Source organism: Copidosoma floridanum, unplaced genomic scaffold (genome assembly GCF_036245765.1).
Source record: "Copidosoma floridanum isolate Cflo_tuat_1 unplaced genomic scaffold, Cflo_Japanese_pri ptg000007l, whole genome shotgun sequence".
In the NCBI taxonomy this organism is placed as follows: Eukaryota; Metazoa; Arthropoda; class Insecta; order Hymenoptera; family Encyrtidae; genus Copidosoma; species Copidosoma floridanum.
In genome coordinates, this window is record NW_028321884.1 from 14,597,447 (window position 1) to 14,621,839 (window position 24,393).

The 24,393-nt window shown below is 33.7% G+C and overlaps 4 protein-coding genes across 5 annotated transcripts; 2 read left to right on the forward strand and 2 right to left on the reverse strand.

Moving 5' to 3' along the window:
• Nucleotides 1-348: 348 nt before the first annotated feature.
• On the forward strand, nt 349-3,184 carry LOC149375430 (putative glutamate receptor). Its single transcript, XM_089589106.1, has 6 exons — nt 349-657; nt 789-895; nt 1,355-1,525; nt 1,644-1,879; nt 2,589-2,803; nt 2,912-3,184. The coding sequence occupies exons 1-6, from the start codon at nt 349-351 to the stop codon at nt 3,182-3,184; spliced, it is 1,311 nt and encodes a 436-aa protein (XP_089445232.1).
• A 5,783-nt stretch (nt 3,185-8,967) lies between these two features.
• On the reverse strand, nt 8,968-15,863 carry LOC106643087 (serine/threonine-protein phosphatase PP1-gamma catalytic subunit B). Its single transcript, XM_014358072.2, has 5 exons — nt 15,245-15,863; nt 12,861-12,992; nt 12,421-12,651; nt 11,828-12,156; nt 8,968-11,293 (listed from the first exon to the last, which is right to left on the reverse strand). The coding sequence occupies exons 1-5, from the start codon at nt 15,297-15,299 to the stop codon at nt 11,054-11,056; spliced, it is 987 nt and encodes a 328-aa protein (XP_014213558.1). The 5' UTR covers nt 15,300-15,863; the 3' UTR covers nt 8,968-11,053.
• Nucleotides 15,864-16,800: 937 nt separating this feature from the next.
• LOC106643089 (ran-specific GTPase-activating protein) lies at nt 16,801-18,895 on the forward strand. The gene is made up of 4 exons (XM_014358074.2): nt 16,801-17,076; nt 17,396-17,550; nt 17,626-17,912; nt 17,993-18,895. Exons 1-4 carry the CDS (start codon nt 17,056-17,058, stop codon nt 18,259-18,261), a joined length of 732 nt encoding a protein of 243 aa, XP_014213560.1. The 5' UTR covers nt 16,801-17,055; the 3' UTR covers nt 18,262-18,895.
• On the reverse strand, nt 18,492-24,292 carry wbl (endoplasmic reticulum protein 29-like protein wbl). Of its 2 annotated transcripts, XM_089588771.1 has the most exons (4): nt 24,272-24,292; nt 22,947-23,277; nt 20,198-20,593; nt 18,492-19,312 (listed from the first exon to the last, which is right to left on the reverse strand). In XM_089588771.1, exons 2-4 carry the CDS (start codon nt 23,070-23,072, stop codon nt 19,076-19,078), a joined length of 759 nt encoding a protein of 252 aa, XP_089444897.1. In that variant the 5' UTR covers nt 23,073-23,277; nt 24,272-24,292; the 3' UTR covers nt 18,492-19,075. The 2 variants fall into 2 exon arrangements, with proteins under 2 accessions (XP_089444897.1, XP_023248577.2); XM_023392809.2 differs by lacking the exon at nt 24,272-24,292 and having other exon boundaries at nt 22,947-23,282.
• Between the last annotated feature and the right edge of the window lie 101 nt (nt 24,293-24,393).

Genomic DNA, 24,393 nt, shown 5'->3' on the forward strand with positions numbered 1-24,393 from the left:
TACACCACTGTAAATTATATTTATTCATAATTATATTATTTTATAGATAAGAAATAACTATTTTATTAATGGTATCACCCTAATTGTGCTTATAAATGACTCCGAAGAAATGAAACATTTTGTAAAAGTAAGTACTGTTTCACCTTAATTTTTAAATTTTTTCTGTATTGAATACCTGTATATTATTATTGTATGTAGTTACCTTTGTATTATATTGTAAATTTATATGATTATGTCTGAGCAGAATTGTACAAAAAAATCAAATTTTCCGAATGTGTCTCTTCAAACACATCATATTGTCGTTAATAATTTTGACGCAATATTCAGTACGTTACACAATTTCAGGAGATGTCTGCCCAGTTTTCGATGAAAAACGTACAGTGGATGATATTTTTTAGCGCTGAATCAAATGCCACTTCATTTTTCTCGGCAGTTTACGTACCCCTCAACTGCCTTTTTCTCACTGTGCAAAAAATTAGGGATAATAGCAGCCTTATACAGCTCAACGAGATTTACAATATAGCCAAAGATCGAGAACTCATAAATCGTCCCTTTGGAGTTTGGGACGACAATGCAGGATTAAGGATAACTAATTTATCCTTCTGTCAACGCAGAAATAATCTTCAAGGGCAAATAATTCGAGTTTCGGTGTTCGAGGTAATTTTATAAGGTCAAAAAAACGAAGGAAAAAACCATTAACGAGTTGTAAAAAATTCCTTGATGTTTTCATTTGTCATTGTAAATTTGTGTGGTCAACATAATGGTGCTCGATATTTGATCTAACGAAGACGCGACCCCTGACAGTAATCGAGACCGATGCTTCTGGTAATATGACGGGAATAGCAGGTATCTTTGGAACAGTGGCTTCAATTCTTGAGAAAAATATGAACTGCACGTAAGAATTTCTATTTTACTCATATATTTATCACTTAACTTTAAACATTTTCATACATGGATAAAAAAAAAGGTAGAATATTGATTGTGAAATTTAAAAAGGACTCCTAATTTTTAGTCTATAAAAGCGTTATCATCTCGATATTCAATTTAAAAAAAAAAAAATATGATTAATTTTCGGTAAAAAAAGGAATTATTACAATTTATGGTGGAAAATATTTTCATTCAACAAAACTTGAATCAGAAATATGAAATAGTACGAAATTAATTTACTTCCAATATAGTGTGTAGTTGTGAGAAGAAAGTGTTTTTAAATGGTAATTCAAAATGTTATATTTTAAATCACACAGTTATAACATGACCTTTTAAAGACTAAAAACCAAATGAAATAGCATTTAACACTTAAAAGTCGACGTTCATGCTATTTATAATTGATTGAAAAAAAATTATCATCTTGTAGCATGGAATTCCATAAAAGTGACTCCCCAGGCTCCCTACAATCAAACGGCTCGTGGTCCGGGATAGTTGGTAAGCTCATCAGAAAAGAAATCGATCTCGGAGTTATTCCTTTACACATTTCCTTGGAAAGGCTGGGCGTAATTGAGTTCACATCTCCAATTTTTTTCACCAAGTAGGTATACATGATATGGCATTACACTTGGATATGCCTTACAATTTCTTTCGATAAAAACAGTTTTTATCGCGAAACCAGAACAAGTAAGAAATCCAACGAAAACGATTTCCTATAGGTACCACATTGTAATAAAAAAATCCTCCGAATCTACTGTTAAATGGACTGCGTACGCGAATCCCTTTTCTTCTGGTATTTGGACGAGCCTGATGATTGTCTTGATACTCTCTAGTACAGCAAGCGTGCTCGGCTGTAAGATAGTGTCACAGCAGCGAGCATTTAAACGACAGGAAAATGAGTACTTTTCATTGACCCGCACGATTCTCCATACGTTTGGTGTGTTCTGCATTCAAGGTGACGATGACAATTATTATTGTTGTGATAAAAATAATGACGATGTGACGACAAAGATGACGATTACGATACCTAGTGGCACCACTCTGGTGGATATTTTCTGAACCCGAAACTGTTGACAGGTATAGCCGTTGAAACCAGTCGCATCGAAATAGGTGACTGTACGACGAAGCACACGAGCGATTGCCACTTTTGAAATTGTAAATAAGAAAATAATTCGTCTCATAATAAATTAGTATTTCACGTACTTCCAATTTCTGAAATTATGAACAAACAAAATATACACAAGTGTCACCTAACCGGCAAAATTACTAAGAAATGCAGTGCACACTTCATTGATGATGATTATTTTAAAGTAATGACGTTAATATTAAATAAATTATTAATTTTTTTTATTTTTGTAGGAATTGGGAAATATCAGAGAGCAATGATAAAATGAACTGCGATCCCTTCACAAAATCTACCAAAACTTCAGAAATGTGTGCCTGTAATTTTAAATAAATGTCTTTTCGCGTATCATTACCTGCGTATATTAAGAAATCACTGACAATTATGAAGTAACGCATTACCAAGTCTACTTTAGTAATTAGCCGAGACTAGTTTAAACGCTTACCTGTAGGCAGGTTCGGGTTCTGAAGATATCCACCAGATTGGCGCCACTAGTGGGTTAACACATCAAATTCTATGAAACTTATTTTCTGTTCTATAGGGTATCATACCATAAAGATAGATTCCATACAAATAATCAACTGGACCACTCATATCACCAGTGCCATAATTTTTTCATCTTACTCGGCCTTTCTAATCAGCAACCTAGCAATCAATGTGTACAACATCCCGTTTCGAACGATGAAAGGCATGCTCGAAGACGGATCTTACAAGCTAGCCGTACTGAAAAATAGTGCTGACTACACATTTTTTCAGGTTCATATTTCTATTCGGTCAATAAATCTGAACACTTCAAATCGAGCTTTGATGAGAAAATTTATCTTTGCCTTTATTCCTGTCGTTTGTTGTACTTCTGTGATGTAGACTTCGACGGATACGACTGTGAAAGGAATTTTCGATCGAATTCTAATTGACAAGGAAAAATTACCACAATCAGATTTAGAGGGTCTCATGAATGTATGCTTGAAAAAGAGACACGCCTATATAACCGTGGACGTGATTTTAGCATTAAGCAGACATGATGTTCCCTGCATACTCCAACCCTTGGATGCGATAAGGCAATCATCGATGGCACTACCTGTGCAGATTGGAAGTCCGCTCAGTCGCATCATCAATTACAAGTATACACACAAATAAATGCACATTTTTTAAATTAAAAGAACTATTAATTTTTATAAAATTTTCCAAGCAATGTCAAGCAATTGATTTTTTTCTTTTTTTTTTTTGATATATGAAATACAAAAATCAGTTTTTTAATGTGTTATAATAAGTATGTACGATAAGGTTTATTACTTCGTATTATCAAAAACCTAGATTTATTAATTTGTCGTATTTTTGAAATTCGATCAGCGTTACCTAAAAAAAGCTGCAGCGAGGAAAAAAAAATTATTTTTCAAGTTTTTAGAAAAACTTATCTATCAAATTCTAATAAAAGTTAAAACTTGCTCTTTTTCATTACAGTCGTGGATTTTTTAAAATAATTACATATCATACTTTAAAAAAATTAAAATTACTCACACTAAATGAATAATAAATTATTACAAAATTTCTCAAAGACGATATTTTACGGTATAAATTTTATTTTATTTTTTTACCTTCAAAACTCTAAAAAATATCCCAAATTCCTAAGTCATTATTTGTACGTGTTAACGATTTCTCCTACACTGAGAGTGACTTGATCAGAAGAAAAACGTGTTAGTTAGAAACGAGTTCCCAAAAAAATTTTTTTTCTCATTAACTACAAAATGACTAATCACCCTTAGATTTCACCACATACATAACAATTTAAGTGACTACATAATATTTTTGTTAATAGCATTGGATTGATAAAAAGCAGTGGCATACTTCAAAAGACTATTGCTAAGGAATTGTTTTTACAATCAGTTGAGGTCGGTCTTTCTTATATCGATAGGCACTATGCATAAGTAATAATTATTTTTTCACTCGCTATTTTAGACGAAGGATTACGTGACTCCTGTTAATATTTTCGAAGTTTTGCCTCTTCTTCTAATTATTGTGGGAGGCTGTCTGAATGGACTTCTGCTACTTTATTTGGAGAAACTTTATATCTTATAAGTATTGCTGAATGTACCGGTTTAAAGAAGATATGATTATGAAGCTGTTCTTTGCCTCTAAATTTTGCTTTCTAAATTTTTAATACTGTTAGTAATGTGTACACGGAACAGTCTATAATATTTACAATGCAAAAGAAAGACACATCTACACCTAGCTCTACTTAGTTCTTTGTGCAGATTATAGTAAGTGAGCAAGTCTTCGTAAACTTGCTCTCCATACACGATCTTGGTTAAAAACATTACATGGCTAATATTCATAAATAACTTCACCGTTAAAATTTCATTTAGCTGTTGTGATGACATAGGACCTATGATGTTTGAGTTTGGCCAATGTCGGAGACGTCGATATTTCAGCCCAGACGTCGAGATCAATATACCCTATAAAAAATATCAGTGCTGAAATCAGTCGTAAACTACATCGTTGATTCAGCGTTTATTCCATGTTGAATCAATGCTGATTCAGCATTGAATCAGCGTTTGTTGAAAACAATAATAGTAATTAACTTCAAAACAGTGCGTTTTTCATGGTAGCATTGCAGTTTGCAATTAAAATAGATTATTTTGAAGCTTACAACCTGTTACAACATGTTCCCCAGTTGATAATAGGTCAACGTTGATTCAACGCTGAATTAGCATTGATTCAACATGGAATAAGCGCAGAATCAATGATGTAATTTACGACTAATTTCAGCATTGATATTTTGGATAGGGTAAACACCAAACCTGTATCACACCAAAGAGTATCACTGTATACTCTTTCAAGTGTAAAGATTGTGATAAAAGTTACGTTGGCCAAACTAAAAGAATACTCGACATTCGAATTCATAAACATATGAGAGATTGCAAAAATAAAAAAGAGTTTCTCGGCTGTGTATATGCATATAAAGCACACACACCTTCGATTTTGACTCGGTACGGGTGTTGGATCGAGAATCTTCTCTTCACAAAAGGTTAATTTCAGAAATGGTTTATATTACAAAATTCGATACCGTAAATACAATTACAGATACAAATAAATTAAGTACTGTTTTTAAGTATTTTATAAAACATTGTTTAATGGTAAAAGAATAAATCTCGATCGAACACTTGTCCGTTTTACTTTGGAATATTGCATACTTTATACTGTACTATTGTGCTGTACTACTGCTAGATACTTGTGTGATCGCCCCTTGTTACACACTGGCATTGAAGCTTAGCACACTACCTGTAAGCCTTGTTATTGTCTAGTCATTACTAACGAGCAAGAAAAGATGTAACTTATACGAATTGACTTTGCTCAGTAATATTTTTGTCAACGTCGAATTTTTAAGTGTAATAATTTATTTATTTTTTGTAAAAACTATGTTTATAAGAAAAAATTTATAAATTACTTAAGCTGTTGTGATTCTTAAAAGTTTATTTTATATTGTTAAATTTAGAGACTTGAGAGGGACTGTCAAGGTGTAGTCGAAACGTTGTCACGACACAATAAAATTTGAACAGCATTGTCCGTAAAGTTGTTAATTGTCTTTATACATTCCTCGCTGTTCTTGGAATCTTTTTGGTGTTCATACAAAACATGTGGTTGATTAATAAAAATATGCTATTAAAAAATTAACCATAAAATAACTTAAAAAAATTTTTTTTATAGTATTCAAACCAAAACAATTTAAATAATGCTTGGCAATAATCAACAAGTGACTGAAATCAAAAAGTGTACAATTTTAAATATAAGATAATTTTAAGGCATTCATCATTAAATCAAGTGAAATTACTTTATACCTTGAATAGACATAGGTTGCCGAATGTTCTTTTTTTTTGGTAAATTCAAGATTTTCAGAATTCGGAAAGTTGGGTAATTTTGTATGGAAAAATACATAATTGAAAGAAACATATCCTTTTAACTCTAAAACTTGTTGAAAAATTATTTCTTGATTGATTATTTCACGCGTGAAAAATCTACATTTAATATAAATAATACAATAAATTATAGTTTACAGAGGTCTATTTTTAAAAAAAATATATCATTGTAAAACAAAAATTTAAAGATTAACAGAAAAAAAAACAGATTTAGAAAAATAAAAGAAATATTTTTTCGGATCTAAGTTCTTACTGAAAGTTCTAAAAATTTTTTTCATTAATTTCTTTTCAATGCACATACCATATTATAGTATCAAAATGAACACTGAATATAATTCATTTCCATGTGTAATTTAAATCTTAGATTTACACTTATTTTTGTTTTCAAATTTGTTTTCTGTATTAATTATTTTATGAGTGGCTACTTTTTTACCCTAGTGAAAACATTTACCAGTCATTTTTTTAAAAGAAAAAATAAAATAAATTCTGATTATCTTATTTTAGTTATTTTACACAAAACTAATAAACACACAAGTAAAACACAAATTAATATAATAATGAAGTATTGCATATGTACGTTGCTTGATTGAATTTTATTGAAAAAAAGTAATTTACAACGATGAAGGTAATATATAAATATTACTTTTTCTGAATAGACTTGAATATTTTTTTATAAAACATTTGATTTCCCTGACACAATATTATTTCATGAAATGTGCTAAAATTTCTACTCCATATTTATAAGCCGGAAAAATGTGTAAGAACTTAAACAAGACCACAATTCAATGATAAAATATTTATTATTCAATAATATGTTTATCGATGTGGTGAAGTCATACGAAATAGATTTTATTTTTTGGCATAACTTATCCATATATTACGTTTAAGGAAGTTAATCAGGTATCTCAAAAGTAGAATTGGCAAAAGCAATTACAACAAAAAAATTTATTTTAAATCTTTTTAGTTTTAGAAAATATACGAAAAAACATTCCTGCAAAGCTTGCAGTTTGTTTGAGGTATTCAGGTATTCTGTAAAAACATTTTTTTTTTATTTTAACAATAAAATCATACGGAAAAATAACGTTTTTCAACTTTTAACACTGACAGTCTCACCTACTCTACAAAAAATTTTTTTGAGCGATAATAAATATTAAAATATTTCTTTTTCCCTTAAGGTTCATTTATTAGATACTAAATTATCAAGGTAAAAACAATTCCAGGTATTGAAGATTTTCTTTAATGTTTTATACACCAAGCGTATTGTAGATGACATACTTAGCTGAATCATGTCCTAATCAACTTCCTTAATTTGAAATTCATCTCAGAGTTTTTGATCGTATACTTACAAGAAAATTTCGCAGGCTATTATTAATTGAAGCCCGCACAATCGCATCTAAAAATAGAGTGGATTAAGTGAAAACATTTGTTTTGAAAATCTTCATAAGGTAAGTATCACGAATAATTTATTTTTTTTAACTTAAATAATATGATGTGCTCGAGCAAAAACCAAATTTGAAATTTCAATTATTCAATGATTTCGCAAAATTATCATTTTTTTTTTTTCCATCATTTTTGTACTTATTTGAAAGGACTTGGAATAATACGCTTCCATAATATATTGAGTCAATAAGCAAACTTTCAATATTAATATTTAATCCACGATGATCATTTTAACGCTTCGCCTACGTTGTACAACCCACATATGGGTCATAAGAAATAACTTACGCAGACATACATATGCGTAACGTCAAAATCAATTGTTGGAAAATTAGGTTCTACATGTCATATTATATTCGTATTATTGCTGCAGTCAAAAAATTGGTCAATGAAAGAAGCGTCAATTTATTGCCCTACTATGAATTATTTTTTTTTTTTTCCCCTCCGAACTTGTGCGCATCATTACAAAAGTGAGCTGTCTTTTGGGCAGGTGATATTCAGAAAACCTTGACAATACGACGGTCTATATATTTTTTATACCTAATAACATCACGTTACATGCCCACAACTCTGTTAAATTGTTCCAACACATGTCAAAACGAATAAATAATTATTTATACTTTTTTAATTTACCCACTTAGGTATTAACAAACGCCTGTACAACATATTTTTTAATGGACTGGGGCATCGGTGGTGTGTTTCATACATTTGTATTTTTTTTATTTATGCTTCAACGCATTTACAAATACATGTATTTCAAGTATTTTGAGTTACTGCCGATGCTCGATGAGTCTGCTTTTTGGCTCCATTAAATTTTCATACAGTTTGTTTGGCGCAATTACAAAAAAGCACGTGTCGTATAGTTTTGGGGTCCTGCATATAGCCACTGATTATTGAAAATGCTTTACTCTACAGTATTCTAAAACAGCGTATGAAATGATGATAATTACACTCCTAAAAATGTAATTCAGGAATTCTTTTTCCACACTCGCCGCTTAAGTGATCACGATTCATTGGTGTTTGTATAATATTTAGCACTTTCAAGAGAATTCGTTTTTAAACATTTTTAATGATCAACTAACAAATACCAAAAGAGGATATGCTAACACGAACATTTCACATTACATTAGTGGGATTCCCGAAAAATTGGTTTGCTGTATTGTTTTAGTTCTATTTTCGTTTAAATGGTGTATAATTGTAGTTTAATCATAATTTATTCGATTCTGTAAAACAAATTCTAGAAAAAAAGAGTTTTGCGTAGTGAAAAGTTACTTTTTTAATGCCATGTTACGCAAATAATACTTTTTGTTCTCAAATCGAGATTTTTTATCGCCAACGAGCAGTGATTTTTATATTTATGGGGAAACAAAAGAGTAAAATTTCTGATGTTAAATCAGATGTAGGTAATCTTTGAACTATGTTCTTTATCTTTTTTTTTTCAATTGCCATAAAAGTCTTTACATGCAATTTGAATATTCGGTGTGAAATTAAAAAGCAATGATAGGTTTATTATTAGTAATGATGAATTTAGATTGAAGGAGAATGACAAAAAAAATAATGCTGGAGACAGAAATTTAAATTTGTTATTTATTACTACTTAAACAGTAACATAAAGAATCTATGAAATAGTGCTATGAAAAAAAAAAAAATTAACTCATTTGTGTCTTCAATAAGGAAGAAATAATCGAAATACTTGATGGACGAAACTAAAAGAAAGTGAGGTTTAAAAAATTCAAAGTATTCTGTTACACTTATATATATTAATTATAAAAGTTATACATTGAGGTGAACAAAAAAAAAATAAAAAATTTACAAAGAAAATTAAAAAAAGTTGGTTCAGCCTTGGTAGGCATTTTATTTTTCTTTGAGTCTACTTGGTACCAGAAGAAATATGTTCTGCCACTTATTCAACAATCGAGTTATTAATAACATCTTTCTCCTTTTCTTTTCAACGTATTGTATACATGATGGTGTTTATCCCAAATATTTATTACAATTAAACTACAATTATCTAGAAACTCCCAACGTTTGATCAATTACTTCATACCCATATTTGAAAATTCATTAAAATTTAATCAATCTCGAGAAAGCCACACTTTGGAGCTTACGTTAGTCACTACGATACACATAAAATAATAGAGCTAGAAAAATGAAATGTAAAATGTATCGTCGTACCACGGCATGTAGAAATTTTTCTCGTAGAAGGTTCACTACGTTCTTTTACGTACACTACATCTATGTTGCATACGACGAAAGGGTATTTTATTAGATTGCAAGTGACGGAATAGTAACATAAAAGTAGAAAACTGTTTTTCAGGTGTCTTGTGGCTTGAAATAGCAATATGATATTGAGAGAGTCGCACCTTGGCACAGGTTTTCCTTTTCCAATTTACAAGGAAAACTGCACAGCTATTAACTTATGTTAAGGACGTTGCAGATTGTATTTACTTGTTTTCCAAAAAGTCGCAAGGAAATAAGGATTAAAAAGTCAAGGAGCTCTCGCACAGTTGTGCACAAGAAAAAATAGTTGACCACTTAACATAAACAAAAATAAAGTGAAAGCTATAAAAAATAACCTTAAATATCCAACTAAATTTTATTGAAGGATACGTGATTTTGTAAAAAAAAATCAGGGTAACATTATTACTAAATCAAAATTATTCGAGTGATTCATAGTAAGGTAGAGCAAGACAATAAAATTAACATAAAAACGCAAAGTAGTCTTGCACTATAAATTTCGTTTGCGAGTTTGCTCAGTGTCCATCTAAATGTTTTCATATAAACTCACAAATTTTTTGACGCATAAGTTTTCGTGCAAGTAAAATGTGTCAAAACAAAAAATCGGCCTTTACAGGCAATCTTTGAATATCTTGAGAATATTTATCGTCTTACAGGATTTTTTAATATTCTATTTTCATTGTCTTCCCTTTGATTTCTATTTATTCACCCAGATCGTACTACGAATCTACTTTACAGTAAATGACAACTATACAAAAGCCCTCTAAAATTTTCAAACCTCGTTTTCTCTTAGCTTTCATTGCGCATTGTACATATTATATATAAATTATTGGGCTTACTCAATGGTACCACGATATATCTATATAAGCGCGAATAATTAAACATACAATTACAGAAGCTTTTCATTCATTGAATAAATATCAACGTCAACACGTCTCACGCTTCGTTTTTTGTTATTTAATAAAAATTTTTAGTCTAAATACATTTGACGATGATTTATCAATTGCCCAAAACTCTAAAAAAAAAGAGATAAGAATAATCAAAATCACAATGATTTATCTTCCGGAATTCATTTTTGTATTATACATCATTGTTTTTATGGATGGCGTCGCACAGGTGGTTTATCAATATACTTTGTTTTTTTTCCAATGCTCTTTTTTTTCTTGGTTTCAATGTTTTTTCTTTATTAAATTTTAATGAATGTACCAGTAGCAGTAGTTTCAATTACTCTTTCTTACAAGGATCCAAGAGTCGTCAAGGAGATGCTGGTTGTGTCGTTGGTGGGTGGTGGTGGTGGGTGACAGAGGACATGCAGGGTCGTAGTTCTTGGAGGAGAGAGAGAGAGAGAGAGAGTAGTAGTAGTAGAGAGGGCTTAACAGCCCAAGTATCGCGTTCGTGCGGTGGTCGCGCGGGCGTTTCACTTCTTTTTGTTTTTGTTGTTGGCGCCACGCGGCGGCGTGACCGGTCGGCCAGCGTTGAGGCCGCCGTACGTGAATTTCCTCTTATCGGCCGGTTTCAGGATCTGGAAGCTGCACATCAGCGTCTCGTCCACAGACATCATGGCACCCGCGTTGTCAAACTCGCCGCAGTAGTTTGGCGCCGAGAACAACGTCACGAGCTGTCGTTTCGCGAAGAACTCGTAGCCGTCTTCGACCACCTGCAAAAAAATTCAAGCGTGTTTTTATAGTTGGTTCAGAGAACAACGTGATGGCTTTAGCTCCGGCGTACGCGGACGAGACTTATTGTCGAGTATCCAATTTTTAAATCTTGACAGACTTCCAATCGGCTCTTAACGCGCGCGCCGAGGTTGCGAATGAGAATATAGCCTCGTATTTTTGGCCCAACAACATCATGTGATAAGCTTCAAGTATTTTAGCATGACCGAACAGTAACGTGATCAATTTGAGAGCTATATTCAAGTCTTTTTACTCCAATTTAAGTTCTACATTTGAAATTTGTACAGTTAAAGCGCTTTGCATTACATTTTTTATTTGTTTATTGCTACAAGTCACCTCATGATAACAGGCATTCTGATAAGATAGCTTGGAAAGCATTTACGCAACAGCATGAATAATTTTAATCTCCAAGTTCAGTAATCACTGTTAAATTGAACCTCGTGTTAAAAGATGGCTCTTGGAGACTAAAAAAAGCTGAATATGTAGAATGAAACATAATCGGGCGTGTTGTTTACCTGATGCGCACGACAAATGAGGTCGAAATCATGCTTGTGAAGGAATTTAGCGACGACCTCGGCGCCAAATGTGAACGAGACACCGCGGTCGTTCTCGCCCCAACCCATCGTGTCCTTGTCTGGATCGGACCAAAGGAGATCGCAAAGCAGGCCTTGATCGGGCACGTCGGTGGGCCGCATGATACGCCTGATCTGTTCCATACTCTGGAGATCGGGACTCAAGCCACCGTGGCAGCAGAAAATCTTTTCGTCGACGATCGCCGCTACTGGTAGGCAGTTGAAGCAGTCTGTGAAAGTTTTCCACAGCTTTATGTTGTAGCGGCGCTTGCCTGAAAACAATCACGATTTCCAACTTTGTTATTTCATTCAATTGAGATTCATTTCACAATTCCGCAAATGGCTTGAGAGTCTTTGGAATACTTTCAATATTTTTGGTCAAATGAAAGTGTACTACAAGCAATGATTTAAAGAAAATTTAGTCGTTTGAGAAAAACTCTTTAATTATTGGTGTCAAAAAGATTGAAAAAAAAATCGTAAATTAAAAAGTACTATTAAAAAAAAAAGAAAAAATAAAAATTGAAAAGGGGCCTTACATTCATCATAAAATCCATATATCCTGTTGATGGAGGCGCACTCGTGATTTCCTCTGAGCAGGAAGAAATTCTCCGGGTACTTGATCTTGTAAGCGAGAAGGAGACAAATCGTCTCTAACGACTGCTTTCCTCTGTCGACGTAATCGCCCAGAAAGAGGTAATTGCTCTCTGGCGGGAATCCACCGTACTCGAACAGCCGCAGCAGATCGTAATATTGTCCATGAATGTCACCTGTAAACACAGAACGAATGCTATTACGTTGCACGCTTGGGCATTTGTAGAGCTGCAACTGGTGTCAGAAAGCAGTTGGCCCTATTTTCGCATTTAATATAGTTGAGTATTATTTCATCGGCTTGAGACGTAAGTCGTAGTGAGTATGAATTTCATTGGAAACAGGGCAAAGTAAAGAATAATTAATTTAATCATTGACGAAATCTTACCGCATATCTTCAGGGGTGCCTCAAGCTCCAAAAGGATGGGCTGTGATAGAAAAATTTCACGGGACTTGAGGCATAAGCCTCGAATTTCTGTCTCTGTCAGCTGAACATTTTTGCCTGGTCGCGCTCCTCGGACTGAAATTGAGAATGAAAACACGTTATAAGAATGCATATGTATTGGTCGTTCAGAAATAAAGTTGTGAAAATAAATGACATGGTTTTTATGTGCATTTGTTCATTGACCCGAATAGAGGGAATTTATTACTTTAACACAAATACTGAAAAAGTTTTTGCTTTTTAAAGATTTTCTTAAAATTAAAATCTAAATAAATACATTGTTAAATGAATTAAATAATTTACTGTTCCATTTCAATAGCAAAGCATCGAAAACCATTTTTTACAATACATCAATTACTGCTTGTAAAACGTCAACAGCATGAGTATTTTATACGAATTATCTATTTCATGCGAAATAAACACATGTACAAAACGAAAACATTCATCATTTGACTTCGTAAAAATGTAGGAAAAAGAGATAAGGAAATGTTGTATGTAACAGAGTATGAAAAAACAAGTAGAATACAATGAATATGAAGAAAAATTAGCAGATGATAATAAAGTATGTTGTGAAAAATATTAATTAAGTATCTTTAGAGTACAAACAAACCTTATTGTTGAAACTCTTACAATATTTCAAAAGCTTTCTCAATCTGCGTTTCTGAGTCACCAATAAATCAATGAAGCGGGGCAATTTATGTTTGGTGGAAAATATAGATACTGATTTTTTTCTGAACATGCATGAAGTGGATGTTTCAGGGAATAAATATTTCATAATTGAAAGTTTTTAAACTCATGACTCTTTTTGTCACGTCATAATTACTGCATAGAAATATGATACTTCAATAAAATAGATATCTTGGAGTCAGTGGTGGCATGCTCCGTTTCGACTATTACATCACTACTTTGCATTCGTTGCTCTATTCAATCCAATCCTTTCATATACAAATTCAAAGATGCATTGAATTTCTTTACAGAGTGTTTACTCATAGTTGAGACATTGCTCTGTGTATGAAAATTTCAACAACAAATTTTAAAACCAAAATTTGATTTAAATTCGACCTTCAAAATTTTCAAGACAATAAGAAGTGTACATTATACATTTATGAACATGATTGTATTGTATTTTTTTCACTTTGACACCAGAGCTATAGCTCTGTCAAAAGCTAAATATTCTGCAATTTTTCTATCGTTATCGACGTTTATTTTTTGTATAGTCCCACACAATTTTCCTTCAACTAGCTGAAACTGGATCAAAGGAATCAGAAATAACAACACTCGAATATTCAAGATTTACCCTACCTCTCTCTTTCGTAGGCATTCCCTAGAAAGCATCATCAGCGACATACATGGGCAATGTAAACAAACTCAAAAGCCTACGCATCACAAACAGATACATATAAACAAAAGTCCTCAACAGACGTCAGCCATCATCAATGTGCACGTATACGTTAATCGTTACGAGAGATCTCATCGCATCGAAGAGCCAGTGCCAACGAGAGCCCAAAACCCTCTTTTTGTATCACACACTCAGCTCGGGTGGATGACTCGTCCGCCTAATAATACATGTGACCCACCCCCTTGTAGGCAATACTTGTGTTGAAAAAATTGCGTAATTGGCCCAACCGTTTGCCCATACTCAATTATTCATCGACAATTCACTTGAAACTAGTAATTGTGAGTAAAAGCGTCTCGCAGGGAGGGCCACTGTACCCCTGACACGTTTGACCCCTTAATTGTAGTAAGCTAAACACAGACGTGGGTATACCTGTGGCATGAAATAATAGGCATTTTATGTACGAGGAAAAATCGGAATGATATAAATTAAGTTCGGAGAGCGTCATGTATTTGCTTATACCGTGTATATGCGGTACGTAGAATAAAATATGACAATACACACGAGGGACATCATCAAAACGGAGCGCGAATAAACGAGACGAGCGAGACAGACGGCGACATGATGAGTTTCATGCACACACTCTTAAAAGATGGAGAGCTCTCAAGAGGGGCAGAGAGAGAGGAGCGTGGAGAGCGAGAGGAAAGAGGGAGGGAGAGAGAGTTGGAGTTCTTTGGATAGTTCGCCGTATTCTGGTAGGCGTAGGTGGAAAAACCGTCGCTGTAATCAGATGCTTCTTCATTTTACTCCCTCGAAAATACACCGCGGATGCGTTTTCCCCCGTAAAAAAAAAAAAAGCTCACGTACACAGAGATACACGGACGAAGAGGTTAGGAGCGAAATTCAAGGAGGAGACGATTTACACACTCGTGTGTATACACAACGGAAAAGAGGAGCCCCACGGAACGAATGAGAACAATCGGATGATCCTTACCTTCCAAGAGCCGCGCTATAATGGTGTCGATGTTGAGTTTGTCGGTTTCAGACATCGGACCGGTCCGCCGTTGGTTGGCTGCTCGTGGATGATGCGCGTCGTTGTCGTACAGTCCCTAAGACTCTATATGTATGTATGTATGTGTCTCCCCTTGTGCGTGCGCGTGTGTATGTGGGTGAGCACCAGGTCTTGGCTTTCGATGATAAAGTATAGATCCTCGTGGAGACGATGCGTAAGAGATAGAGAGCGCGTCCTGGGAAGCGACGATGGACGATTGATGAATGGGTGTATGTTTATGGACGACACACGACGATGCGCCTTCAACGGATTAGCTGCGTGTACTTATTGATGGAAAATACACACGTTCGCGCACACTTGCAGAATAACGCCTCGATGAGGTTGATGGGCTTTTAATATACAGTTTTGATGTGTTTATTGGATTTGTCGAGTGTTTTCGTACACGCACTTTGCCTTGGCTTCTTGCTGTACACTCAACTCGCACACCCGCGTCCCGCACCGCACCACACACTACACGAATGGTCACCAGATGGTCACAAACCCCACACACGACGTCAACGGGACAGGCTACCACTCAAGGAGACGGCGGCGGCGGCACTACTGAATTCTCTCTCTACAGTACTACTCTCTCTCTCTCTCTGGGACTATATAGGGACACTAGATCTACTTGCCATGCAGAGTTGGCAAACTACACGGAAAAAAATTAGGTATACTTGTTCAAAGGATACTGCACGTCTGTCGAGCCCAATTATATGTTGAGCAATAACATCCAAAATTTTACATTGATTATTCATACTAAAGTTTGTTAATAATGAATACGGTTGGTTGGTTTTTTAATAATTGTACAGTGTGACCACACCGTACACTCACCGATGAGGACATGTTTTTCGTAAAGAAAATAAGTGTGTATCAAAGAATTGTTATAAAGTTAAAAAGTATTGTGATACGAATAAAATGTGTTGCCAATAACCTGAATTTTCTGTAACTAATGTTTTTATTTAAATTTAAAAAACTTTTCAAAAGTTGTGCAAACATTTTCTAGGGAATTGCTCGTGTTTGTGGTTGTGGTCAACGTGTCGAGAGCACACTAGAGTCAGTGCGGGAAATTCAAATGTTAAGAATTATTTGTCTGAACTTTTAATAAAAGTAAAATAGTAACATAAGCAGTTATAACTTAAACAATCGCTTCTCAAAGTAATAAATGTTTATGATTAATTTTAATTTTATGATTATTATTTCTGGTAAAATAGTTAAAGTATTTGGAATTTCCTGCTCTACGAATAAAACTTTTGTTGCGATAGCGCCCTTATGAATTACAAGCCATAGTGCCATACAAACTGTGGCCATACCCAACACAAAAATCGACTTTCACATTGTACATTCGTTTACTATAATATAATTCAAACTTATAAGTATCTTATATCAAAACAATCCAATTTTTGTAAAATGTCAAAAACTGATTATTCGTGCACTTTGAAAATTGTCCAAGTGACTGGGAGAAACGAAGCGTCTCATGAAAATGTGCCTTGATTAAAACCATATGAGGGAAGCAGAGGGTTCTGAGGGTCGAACTGAACCGTTGAACAGAACCTGCAAACCAGTGGTGTAGATGTGAATTTAACTGTTTGTCTCTCTCTCTGAGCGTGTCCAACTGTCCACCTATTGTTTTTTTTTTCCATTACGGTATACGAACTACGAAGCTTGCAATATTGCAATATATGACCACATAATATTTACTTGTTCAAAAACTTTTTGTACTTCCTCCATCTCCGCAGTGTTTGTTTATCGCCAACATGCCCGAACTTGGATTAGGAGTGAGTACTCGTTTGTGTAATATTTTCGTTCAGCAAACTATTAATCTTATCCCTTGGTGGTGGGACTTTACAATTGTGTATATGCTCAGCAGTTGGGTTAAGAAAATCTTTTTGTTTTGGTATATTCCTATTTGGATACATTTTTTGGTTATTGGGCAGACAAATTTCGTGATGCATTTGACTTGTATTATTAATGACTGAGCACTTTTAAGTATCGTCAATCAAGTATACCTAACAGTTCAGTTTTTTTTTTAATTCTATGATAGTGATCAATCACTTGAATGATATTTAATTGTAAAATACTGAATTTGTGCTATAGGCGGATAACCATACTGAAAATGGAAGTGCAGAGGATGGTATTGTCCTGGGAGAGTCTCCACCTGGCTCTCCCCAAGTTTATTTCGAGCCAGTGGTACAACTACCATTGGTCGACGTCTCCACAAACGAAGAGGAAGAAGTAGAAATGATCAAAATGTAATTTCTGCTTGCTTAAATATTTGTTTTTTTGCTAAAATCTTCTTTTACAAGACCATCTTTCATTCCTTGCAGGAGAGCAAAGCTGTATCGTTACGACACATCAGATAGCCCAGCAGAATGGAAAGAAAGAGGAACTGGAGAAGTGAAGCTTCTGAGACACAAAATCAAAAATACCGTGAGAGTTGTCATGCGTAGAGATAAAACATTGAAGTTGTGTGCAAATCATTTTGTCTGGCCGTGGATGGAACTAAACCCTAATTGTGGCAGTGATCGTGCTTGGGTTTGGAGTGCCCTGGCTGACTTTGCTGATGAACAACCAAAGCCACAACTGCTGGCCATTAGATTTGCTAATTCTGAAAGTAAGTACATTTTTATTCTCATTCCACGATAAGCTTATTTCTCTTTGAATAATCAAAAAAAAAATGGATTGTGCTTCTAGATGCATGCCTGTGGAAAGAAGCTTTTGATAAGGCAAAAAGAATTGTAGAAACAGAGTGTGAGGCTTACTCTGGTAAACCGGATTCGGAAGATGAAAGCGACTCTGACTGCTCCGAAGATGAGGAAGCTAAGGTTGACAATAAGGATAAAGAAACTGCTGCGGAAGACAAACATTCCGAAGAACAGAGCAAGGAAATAGTTGAAGTAGAAAAAGCTACGAATGAAGTTACAACAGATCTTGAAAAACTTAAGGTTAAAGAGGAAGAGTAAGCATGTTTTTAATTTTTAAGTAAGTAATACTGTTAAATAGTACTGAAAGAGAGAAAGAGAGATAGTGTGAGAGTTTTTGTTGGAATAAGTACATTCCTGCCATGTGCACAAGCATTGAATAGTGATGATGTGAAGTTGATATGAGATGTTTGCATTTTTAAGGGTACGAGTGAAATGGAACGAATTTTTTTTCATTTATCTTTTTTTTTATTTTTTTTAAATCCCCAGTTAGTAACAATCGTGAATATGCTTTTTTCTCTTATTACTTACTTGTCTATTTAATGATATTTATGACAATTATTGTACATTATATCTGTGATTTTTAAAAGTAAATGCAGTATGAAGAAAAAATGGATTTTGTCTGGCTAGTTGTCGATGACTTTCAAAGTCTTATGTTTGTAAGTGGTATAATGTAAATGATAATAAATATGATATACTTTGTAGACTGTGGTATTTTGCTTATACAAGGATTCTATTTTTATGTGTTCAAAATTTTCTACTAACTTGTTTAGAAACTTTGATTGTACATCATGATATAATGTGTTCATATTTCTTTCACATACCGAAACTTAATGCTAAACGTCTGTTTAACTCACATTGAGTTTTTAAAAAATTTGAGCGCTTTTAATTATATGTAAAATTCAAACAATACATTTATATTTGAAAAACTTGTGTTATTGCACTCTGTACATTTGTTATTTTCTGTTTTTCCCTGTAAATACGACAACACTGATGACTCAATCCACAAAATCTACCAACTAATTCAAACGCCAACTCGAGTGAAAATAGTGCAGTTCATTCCCTTTTCTATAAATTACAACTCATCACGGAACATGAACGACTGCAAAATATTTCTTCTTTCTTCCATTGTTTTCTTCTTTTCGACCGACAGCTTTCCTTTCAGCAAATTCTCGAGTCTCGTCTGTTCGGTTTGTACAAATACGTCTCCTTTTTCTAATATCTTAGCCATCAATTTTATGTAAACCTTTGCCGCTTCTCGGTGCTCTTCTGGTAAAGTTTCTTCAAAGAGTTTTGCTTTGTTAAAGATTTCCTGAAACAGATACCATTTTGTTTTATTAAACTACTTTTTTTAATAACTACGTGAACCTTGCGAAAGTAGGATTTGGAATGAGATTTTTAAACATTTTTCTTAGTCCAAAAACTAAAAGTACAGTGAGTATCCATTAATCCCTTAAGTAAAGAAAATGTTGCTTTGATCATAAATGTCCAACATAATAAATAATTCAATTATTTGTAGCTTTTTAATTATTTAATTAGTTAAGTTCATTTTAATTAAAATAACCATGGTAGTAAATCTCTACAATGCTAACTTATTAAATATCTCCAGTCCACACTTGAAAAAAAAATGTCACAGAGCTAATACGTAGATAATAAGCGATACTCTCCCGTTTTGGCAAAGTTCATGAAAAGTCGAGAGCTAATGTTTGGTTTGTCAGAAAAAAATGTAACCATCAAGATAAGATAAGATTAAGTTAAAATCAACAAGTTTTTTCTCAATCAACACTGTTCCTCCAGTAAGTGAAGAGCAAAATTTCGTCAGAGGCTCAAACGAGCCATTCGATTGAGGACATTGATGTAAATAATTTTTTTAAATGCAAAAAAAAAAAAAATAACTGCAGGAAAAACTATGAACCAACGGGAAAATTAACACGACCTAAAAGACTCAAGCAACGATGATCGAAACAAAACTAAAGCGTAAAGAAGCTACTTGGCAATTAATCATAACTTGGTTGAATAACCACAGTACTGTTAGCTCCATCCAGCCATGCATTTAAACCACATTGTAAAAAAAAATAATAACCACACATTGTACCCTTGGATATGAAACGATGATCAAACAGGTGCACCCGAACTTGGACTCCACAAGAGCTGTGGGACAAAAAAGGACCCTCCCAAAAATTCAACCAAAACGCACCTTCCTGTCCTTCTCGTTGGCCTTGAACTCGTCGGCCAGCTGGTCCAGCTTCTCTACACACCCTGGCAGACCCAAGTACAAACTGGTCTTCTTCTTGATGAACCTCTTGATGTTGTTCGCGGTGAACTCGTCGTCCTTCTCGGCGACGAACCTGTACGGCTCCTTTCTCCCGTTGACGAACAGCAGGAGCGTAGGGTAGTCGTCCGGCTTGATGCCGAACCGCTTGGCCAGGTCCTGGTTGTCCTTGTTACCAAAGTCCTTGACGCCCACCTCCGCTATCAGGAGGTCCGGCGAGTCCTTCGTGCTCACGGCCACGTCCGTGTACTCTTTGTGCTTGTCGCCGTAGGGGTACACGACGTCGAACTTCACCAGCACGGCTTTGAATTTCGGGAGAATCTGGAAGGTGACACGTCCGTTCAATTGCGTGTGGGATACTCGTGTGAATCACGTGGATTGTATGGACTAGGGTTTAACGCGTCTATATTTTTTTGGACTAAAAATTTAGGAGTTGAAGTGTAGTGTCGGAAATGGGCGTCATCCCCATTACCAAATTTTAAAGACATTTATCTTTATCTGTTTTTTTCGTCTAAGGGGTAAATTATTTCATTGTGATGATTTAGCAGATGTTTCTAATGGTTTTTTTTTCTCATAAGAATAATATAAAATTTTTAGTTTACAATTTTTTTCTCTCTCTCTACAAAGTGTTCATTTTTTTTCCGTTGCAGGCTTTCTCGTGTTGGTATTTTTAGGTATACATTATATATATTATGGAAATCAAACATTGATGTATTGCTATCATGATTCTATACTCTTCCTTTATGTAAATAATAAATTTACACCGATAAAAAAAGCAAATGGTTTTGTATGAAGAGCTACTAGGCTTCAGTATCGAGCAATAATTTTTTTTACTTTTTTTATTTTTTGAAAATCGAGCACTTTTTCAAAGTTTAAAATTTATTTCTGGTTATAAGATAATAAACATAATTAAAATGTACTGTTACGTGAGAAAACGGTGGCTTCGGGTGCGCGCAAGATAACAAGTACACGTTTTATATTTGACAATCATTTTTTTACTTATATTGGTGAGGGAAGAGTGTATACCAACCGACTCTTACTGGCTACCCACCTAAACCCACGTACCAATCTAAGTACTAATTAAAAATTTTTTAGGATTACTTCATTTACGTAACTACACGTAAACGTTATTAACTTTTATGTGTACTCTCCTATAAATGTGCAGTCTTTATTGAGCAATAAAAAACAAACAAAAAAGAAAGGTAAGGTATAAAAATATGAGTACCCTATATGTGAAAAGTTATGTTAGCATTCCTACTAATTTTTATTTCTCTACAATATTTCAATAATTTTAAGGTAGACGTAGAAGACTCAATCATTCAATTAATTTTTTAAGTATAATAATATGTAATTAAAATATATTGAATGGCTCTTTTTTTTGCTATGAAATTTATTTATGATTTAAAGGAAAAATTACTGACTTTGGTAGTTGAAATTGAATAACAGTTCATGAGTTAATTATTGTCTAATAGTTGGCTTAATTTAAAGTTTTGCACACGAATTACTATGATTGAATTAAAAATACTAAATTTATTTAGACATCTTCTACGATGATTGTATTTATTCAGTTGTAAAATAAAATAACAATAATACTAATAATAATGATGATGATAATGTTATAAGTTCTAAATAATTACCTTCTAAAAAAATAATTTTTAATTAGTTTGTAGTTATACTAATACTGCAAAACATTTATTCTACAGAAAGTTATTTTTTAAAGAATTTTTTTCAGTTCGTAAGGAATTGATGTTATAACAACAACTAATTGAATTTGTACAATAGTAATTAATTTACTGTTTTTTATGGTTTTTAATAATATATGTTTTGATATCAACACAATTATTTTCTTCCTTTAATTATGTAATTTTTAAAGTGTTTTTTAAGTTTTCCCATAAAATTTAAATATTAAAACTTTTTTAAAAAGTTTTTATGCGCTTCATATTTTTTTCAGGAGTTACAAGCAGTTGTAGTCATTAATATGTTTTAAACTAGTTTATTATACGATTTGAGTTTTAAAAGAAAATCACTAAACGTATTATTTCTAGTAGATGTTTTTTCTAAAAAAATAATGCATCATATTGTTAGTTTGAAAGCAAGAAAAATCTTTTAAGCTTTTGTTCACATATTTTTAAATTAATAATCCCTGCAAAAAAAAGTATTGAATTATTTTTATTAGACATAACTTCTTTGAGTATACACATATGACGTTTAGTGTTAAAAAAATATTTTTCTGTAATGAATAATGCATGAAATTTGTAAAAAAAAAAAAATAAATAAATCGTAATTAGTAAAATTATTACATATTGACCTCTTCCAACTAAATTGCTCCATATTTTTAGAGCTTTTCTAAAGTGAAAATCGCTGATGTGCGAAAAAAACTTTGTCCATTAAAATTACAAAATTACAAAAAAAATAAAATAAAATAAACAAAAGTGCTGCATAAAATAATTTATGAAATAATCGTGCCGAGGGGAACTTTATTCATCTCATAAAATAAAAATCAAGGTTTTTTTTTTTAAATTACTAATTCTCAGTTATGCTTTGAAAAAAAAAAAAAAAATAAATGTCATCACACAGTAACAAAATCATCAAACTAATATTTATGTGAGATTATTTTAAAAAATGAGCTAAAATTCTATTGAAAGAAAAAAAAGCCATAGGCACGAGAGCCAACCTTGTCAAACGTGTGCGACGTGAGTTGCACGCAGGCACTGCAGTCCTCGGCAGCCGCGAACTCCATGTCATACCCGAGCACCAAAAAGATGGACAGGGTCGCGAGGAAGATCTGACGGAGTATCATTTTTGCAGCTGCACTTGTGCGAGACGACGTTTTTTTTTTTCCCAACTTGAGTCTGGCTACTGCACGGGACTGCTGTGGGTGAGCGTAGGGGACCGGCTTAAGGGCATCGACACCGTCACGGCTGCTAATTGTGCTCCTTCCTCTTTCTTGTTGGCGCTTCTTGTTATCTCCTTCGACACTTGTCGGGTTTTGTCCTCCCGTACACCTGCGCACGAAACGTTTTTTTTCTTCTTTTAAACATTTTTCTTTCGGTGCAATAAAAAGCTTGTATAGGCCAACGAAAACGACTATATCATCAAGTTCTTCATTTGGTAATGCGAGGGAATATAATTTTTACGGATCGCGACTGAAAAAAAAATTATCGCTGAAAAAAAAGTACACGTTTTTAGTGTATATAGTGGCTTCTTGAACACGACGTCGATAAAGCCATGAGTAATGCTGTATTACTCTCTTCGCATCATTTATTTACACACGCGTGTTATCGAAATTCTGCCGTTGGTCTTATCGATTTCCACGTTTCAAGAGATTCTAGAACTCATATTTTTTTATGCCTTGAGCCGTAAATCAGGACACAACTTTCAAGTTTTTTTTTTTGTCAAACATTAAAAAAAATTGTTTAAGTTTAAAGGTATAAAGCATACACCGATTTAACAGAAAAAAAGCCACAGAATACACAAACCATCTCTTCGTTGTTGTACTGAATCATACAGGAGAAATCAATGAAATATAGAATGTAATGATAGTCCCTCGCTATCGACGTGGAGTCGACGTACATATACACACCCACAAACACACATGAGTAAGCTGACACGGCAAAATCTCCGATGCGAGCCCCACAATTCATGTGGAGGTTCTACACAATTCAGCCCATATTTTGTGGATAAAAAAAAAAAAACAATTCGGTTCGTCCAAAAATTAGAGATTCGACTTACATTTACTTAAAAACACTAGAAAAAGCAATTCTTGTATCCGCTCAAAATGAATTGTCAAACAAATGTCATTAGTGGCACCTCACCAACTACCCCCGAACCATCACGAATGTACAACCCCTTTTGCAAACATAAAATGCCATCGAGTAGAAGAAAATAAGAAAAAAATGAGGAAAAATCAGCGAAACAAAAATATTTTAATTAATTGACAACCAATACAAAATTCAGATAAAGCGTCCAAGTTATGAACAACCCCTAGTAGCGACTAACCTTCACACTGGGAGCAGGAAAAGCAGCACTGGCAGCAGCAACAGTAGCCAAAGCCGGTGTCCCCCTCGAGACTCTCGACTGTTCCGAGTAAGCACATCTATCTATATATTGCATTTGCTTGG